Source organism: Sander lucioperca, chromosome 6, assembly GCF_008315115.2.
Source record: "Sander lucioperca isolate FBNREF2018 chromosome 6, SLUC_FBN_1.2, whole genome shotgun sequence".
Lineage (NCBI taxonomy): Eukaryota > Metazoa > Chordata > Actinopteri > Perciformes > Percidae > Sander > Sander lucioperca.
Window position 1 is genome coordinate 16576651 of NC_050178.1, and position 6035 is coordinate 16582685.

At 35.5% G+C, this 6035-nt stretch overlaps 1 protein-coding gene across 1 annotated transcript in view; it reads left to right on the plus strand.

The window, feature by feature from the left end:
- The window catches only part of LOC116034593 (calcium/calmodulin-dependent protein kinase type 1D-like), a 23775-nt gene extending 19637 nt beyond the window's left edge, over positions 1-4138 (plus strand). The window contains exons 10-13 of the mRNA XM_031277305.2: positions 48-135; positions 863-1215; positions 1948-2044; positions 2156-4138. Coding sequence (XP_031133165.1) covers positions 48-135; positions 863-1215; positions 1948-2011 — 505 coding nt within the window. The 3' untranslated portion in view covers positions 2012-2044; positions 2156-4138. The remainder of the gene's footprint in view (positions 1-47; positions 136-862; positions 1216-1947; positions 2045-2155) is intronic.
- Positions 4139-6035: the final 1897 nt, after the last annotated feature.

Genomic DNA, 6035 nt, shown 5'->3' on the forward strand with positions numbered 1-6035 from the left:
ACACACACACACACACACACAAACTAATGCCAGTGACTTGATTGCAGGATTGCTGGAAACGCAGCTAAAGACCTGGACATTTATCAGTCTGTCTGTGAACAGATGGAGAGGAACTTTGCTAAATCCAGATGGAAGGTAAGTGCTCTGCTGTTGTTTCATGGATTACTTTATATTGCAACTACATTTGCTTTTGTTAGTTATGGGCAACCAACATAAGCTGAGCTAACCATGCAAGATACCAACACATACAGTGTATTCAGCCATATTTTAGCTAAATATAAGCATTTGGAACATACTGAGCAGATTGACAAACCATGGTGAAATGGTTTAAGAAGTTTTTATGGATATTCTAATAGTATTCTAAAATATTTTTTACACTATGACAACTTTTCACCATCCATTCATAATTGTAGCCATCATAAATTAGAATTGACCACAGCTGTTCTTCTCTATAAGGGAAAAAAACTCCTTGCGTTTTTTTTAGCCACCTTTTAAAGCCTACGGGGAAAGTATTTCATACTAAAAAAGACTGTCAACGTTACTTAGTTGATCTAGAGCAAAATGGTTTGGAAGCTAAAGCTTCAAATACAATGTCAAGTGCTAACACTGTACTTTAAGTGTTGTCAAATGCTGTAAACTGTAAAAACACTGAATATAATTGCATTTGACACTTTGACATTTAATTATGTCATTACCTCGTTTCCAAATTGTAACAATTTAATTGCAGTCAAGTAAATTATTATTGGCACAGTCAGTTATTATATAAAGTCAACCGAGACATGTTTAAGACAGGCTGTCGTTACTAATTCAGACAGATGTGTTGCAGTATAACCTTCTCTCTTTGTGTGGGTATTTCCAACAGCAAGCCTTCAACGCAGCTTCAGTAGTCCACCACATGAAGAAACTGCAGTTATCCCTCACTGAACCCTCCACCTCATACCTCTGCATGCCCAATATCATAGTACAGTCCACCTCCCAGTATGACCAGGAGGTGCTGGGGCCCTGCCAAGATGAGGCTGATGTCCTCGACCCAAACGGGAATCCCGTTCTTGCGGCCAATCATCTATTCTGCAATAATCCTGAGTCGGACAGAGGTCTCTGTCTACCACTGAGAGCCAATCAAAGTGAGCCTGGCAACGCTCTAGTTGTTGAAGAATCAACAGAGGTCAATAACTTACTTTCAGAGCTCAATGCTCCTTTCAGGCCGTCCAAGAGGTGAGAGCTGCTAGAAAATCGTGCATGCCAGATTTACTAGAAATATAAGAAAAAAATGAGTTGACAGAATATTGTGGTAATTAAGGAATGGTTGATTATAGCTACAGATTGGCAGTAAAGTAAATTGGCAAAAAGATCACTGCTATTTTAATAATAAAGCTAATTTGACTCTCCCATGAGAGTACATCATCCGATGGCACCCCTGAACAATGAGTCAAATTAACTTTAGAAATTCTAAGAAGTTAAAAAAATATCAAATTAGATTATCTTTAAGTAAAACTTATTTTAAACTATTCTTACATATTTTCAGATATGTGTTTACTTTGGACATACTATAATGTATGCCCAAATTTAAATTTATATTATGATGAAATTATTAGATTAACATAATCTGCAAAATGTATTGGCAATATTGCATCCATTGCATATGTGAGATAATTTATGTAAATTAGAAATAGCCACGGCTATGAATAGAGCCTTGAGGTACCCCACAAGGGATTATACTGTATCTGTGTCAGAGGTAAGCTATTGGTCCTGAAAGTTTTTTAATAAATATTTCAAGAGTATTTATTATTTTCATATTATTTGTATTTACATTAAATGCAGTGGATAGTTTGAGTAATTGTTGAAATGCTTGAAAAGTCTATTTATATCTTGAGATTGGTGCAACTAGTTGTTTGTTGCACATTTCTCTGGGTGAATCTATAATCCTGGCTGTGTGATGTGTTGCAGCCTGGACGCTGTGTCTCCGAGGAAGGACCAGACAGTTCAGAGTGGAGTGTGTTCTGTCATGTGATTGGCTGGCTAACCTGAGATGAATCTCATGCAGGTAAAAAGTCATCTCTCTTAGTCGGAATTTAGATGTTGACTAAACAAATTTCTGACTTAAAAAATCCTGTAATTGATACATTTTTATTTTTAAATCTGTCTTTTTTTTTAGTTTGTCTCTTGAGTTGACGGCACTCAGCAGCATCCCTCTGGATACAAAGGTGTTGACACATCTGCTGCTCGGCTTTTTCATGTCTGCTGTCGTTCTCTGCCGCAGAACGTATGTTCCATTGACGGACACACACAGTATCTGCACTATAAAAACACTTTAACTGTTTATATGTAAATAACGCTGTATTAAAACAGACACAAGCAGGAATTCATCATATAATTCATCCGTTGTGTTATGCTGATGACATTTATTTTCTCAAAACTATTATTATGTATTGTATATTACTGTCAACATGTTACTAAATTCCATTAAAATGTATTTGTTTTGAATAGATTTTGGTGACATAAGCAATGTGAAAGCTAATGTTGGCTCCTCACTAGAGTGTAATTACACAGATTTGGGGTCTGATTTGCCCCTCTCGACAAAGTGTTCCCGTTTTCCTATAGTGTGAGGGGTTTACAGACACTCTTAATGTTACCGACTGGATTGAAGTCTCCCCGTTCCTGTAGAAAGGAACAGCGGTGGAATATTGAGCAGGAACCCGCAAAAGCCAATGACAGCGAGCTGACTGGGAAACATCACTAAACGGAGGTTGCATACTTGTGTAGAACAGAAATATGGCAGCCAACAGCGTGAATAGGACTTTTATCTCCCCAGCCAGATGGAGAGCAGAAAAGCTTGTGGAAGCTTGTGGAATTATGGCAACAGTACTGTATGAGTGCTTGTTTGATGTCATCCTTTTTTTCCGGTGCAAAACAGCACACGTAACTGCAACCGTCTGACGACGACAGTCCGCCTCCATGTATTTTTTCCTTCTTCTGAAGTCACGTATGATCACACGAGATTCTTTGAGATCCCATGTCCCTGATTGCCACTCTGAAACAGTTTAGTTTAAACACCAAGTGTGTGATCCTGACTGAATCATCTGGTGTGTTCATTCTTACTATTAAAATATTTATTATCGGTTAAATCTGACGTTTAAATCGGTTAAGAAAGAATATCCTCTATGTGCACCTGGCATTAATAATTATTTTTTGGAGTTGTGTTTGACTGATGTGGCTGGACTTTGAATTTCAATGGCTTAAAGGTTTTTATAAAGCTGATAAGCTTTTTAAGACTCTGAAACTTCAGAGTTGTCATTTGTATGCTCTGTATGTCTTTTTATATCTACTGTTGAACACTATAACAACATATTGGAATGTACCTTTAGCTCTAGTGTTTGGACTGGACCTTGCAGGCTGATTTTTAGACATGTATTAATATTTTTCCATATATGCAGGATTACATTGGTGGACTATACATCCAATTTCCACTTTACACAAAGATGGTTCTTTGTATTTATGAGATTAAACTTTATTTTGAGGTGGAGTCATTGACAGAGCAACGTGCTGGGTTTTCTATGATATTTACATAAGTGCCACGAGATGGTGTAAAGATGCTGCCAACACTAGTGATGTCATGAACATTCTGAATTCACAAATGTAGCGACATACATGTTTTTTTTTCTTTTCACATTATTTTCTCAAGTAGGAACCAGTCTTTCTGTCTCTTGTGATGAATGCATAGCTACAGTGCCATGTTGGCCTCTCACATGAAGCTTAAAGACATGCATCAAAGTATTAACAGGTTTTTATTTAAATATTGTGGATTCTGCACAAACAAAAGATGCAAAACAGAAAATAAATAATGTAACATTCACCCTTTTTAAAGTTCTGCAGCACAGACGCATGTTCACAGTGGAGGGTATCGCTGCTGAAAAATAAAGCTTTGTGTTGGCTCCTTGCGGGAAGTCACAATCTGTGCTTTTTTTTCTAGATTCAATGCTAAATGATGAACATGATATTGATGAACTCATATCTACATGTTTCTGCCCAAATATTGAAATGTATTTATATAATGCGATAATATTGATACTTTCAAAAGGTATTTGCATATGTGGATTTTTGATTGATAAATGAAACCATTAAAGTACTCCCCCCTACATTGACACTGTTATTCACTAGTCTTTAATATTTAATATATATATACCAGCAGTTATGTTATCTAACACGTTATAATAACCATACCTTATTAATGGAAAATTGATAGTTAATTAAACTTTAGTTCATAGTTATTTTACCGTTAACAAAAAAATGACATGATAATTCATGTTTACTAATTATTAGTAAAGCTATAATGTGTTATTTGAACAGTTTTGTTGCACACATTATCATATTTTATGTTATAATTTGTTAATGATCACCAAATGATCCGTAAACCTTTAAGAAATTGTTTGTGAACCGTCAATAAACATCATTTGGATGGTTATTATAAAGTTGCAACTGATGATTATAACCACCTTGTTAATAGTTAATAAATACTCTGTAAAGCATCTATACCCATTTTTAGATATGTTATATATTTTATATATATATATTCAGTGCACAAATAATTACAAATTCATCTCTTTTATAGATCACCAACAAAGATTTCATGAGGCCAAATTAATGTTACTTGATGCTTTATAAACCGCTTATTAATCATTAGCTAATTATTATAAGCATTAGTTGTAACTTTATAATAGTACAAATAATACAAATAATGTTTATAGATGGTTTATAAAACAATCAACCATTTACTAAGTTATTTATCATAGTCTAAATTTATGAACAGATTATTTTATATTATACTAAACTAATGATAAAATAACACATTTAAAACATTACTAACATAAGTAAACATTACAAGGCATCATTTCATTGTTAAAAGTAAAATAACTTAAGTTTAATTAACTGTCAATTTACCATTTATTAATGATTGGTTAGTGTTACTAAGAGTAGTCATTGACGTCCCTCTTCTATCTCATTTAACCCTAGATAATGACTTCCTATATTTCCCACAATTATTTGACAACTGCCAGAGGAGAGGTGCAATGTTATAGAGAAGAGTTATAGCAGTGCTCCAGAGTAGGGCTGATAATTGTTTTCATATTGAAATCGCGATTTGAAAGAATGCCATTTGCTAATCATGAAGACCGATCCGATGAAGAATCTAATGAGAATATTTAGTTGAATGTTTGGTGTAACATTTAACATTTAAATGCTGTAATAAAACTGAGGCATATCAGAAATTTGGGTTTGCAGAAAAGTACTAATATTTTTTATTGGAATTGTTTTATTATTATTATAACTTTAGCTTTTGTGATAACTGTTCTGTGTTTGACTGTTCAATGTTCCATGCTTATTAAAAGAAAAACACTTACTGCTGGCAGTTCATATCCATGTTCTCATCCTTAAGAATATAGAGCAGTTTTGATGGTGTCTCATGTTATAATGCTTTATAACATGTTTTATCTGTTAAAGGTGCCGTAGGTAGGATTGTGAAGATCCAGGACTTAGCCAAAAAATAAAACATCAACAACTTCTCAGTCTCTCCCCCCTTTCAGGTAAAGCCCAAAACAGTCTCATAAGCCCCTCCCCTCACAAGGGAGAATGAATGTGTGTGCATGAGCAGTGATTGACACGCAGTTAGACACCCCCCCGGCCCTCATTGGTGCATCTAAACAGGGAGCGGTGGATTTTTGTAGATCGCACTACAGGCTGTAGGTGGTAAATTACATGCTTCATGTAGTTCTACTCGAACATAGGGTCAGTTTCAGCAAATATGACAGAAAGTTAGTTTTATAAGGCTTACCTACTGCATCTTTTTTTTTTTAAGATTATTTTTTGGGGCTTTTCCCTTTATTGATTGACAGTGGATAGACTGGAAAGGTGGGAGAGAGATGGGGGATTACACACAGCAAAGGGCCGCAGGTCGGACTCGAACCCGGGCCGCAGCAGAGGACTCAGCCTACATGGGGCGCACGCTCTTACTGGGTGAGCTAGAGGTCGCCCCTACCTAC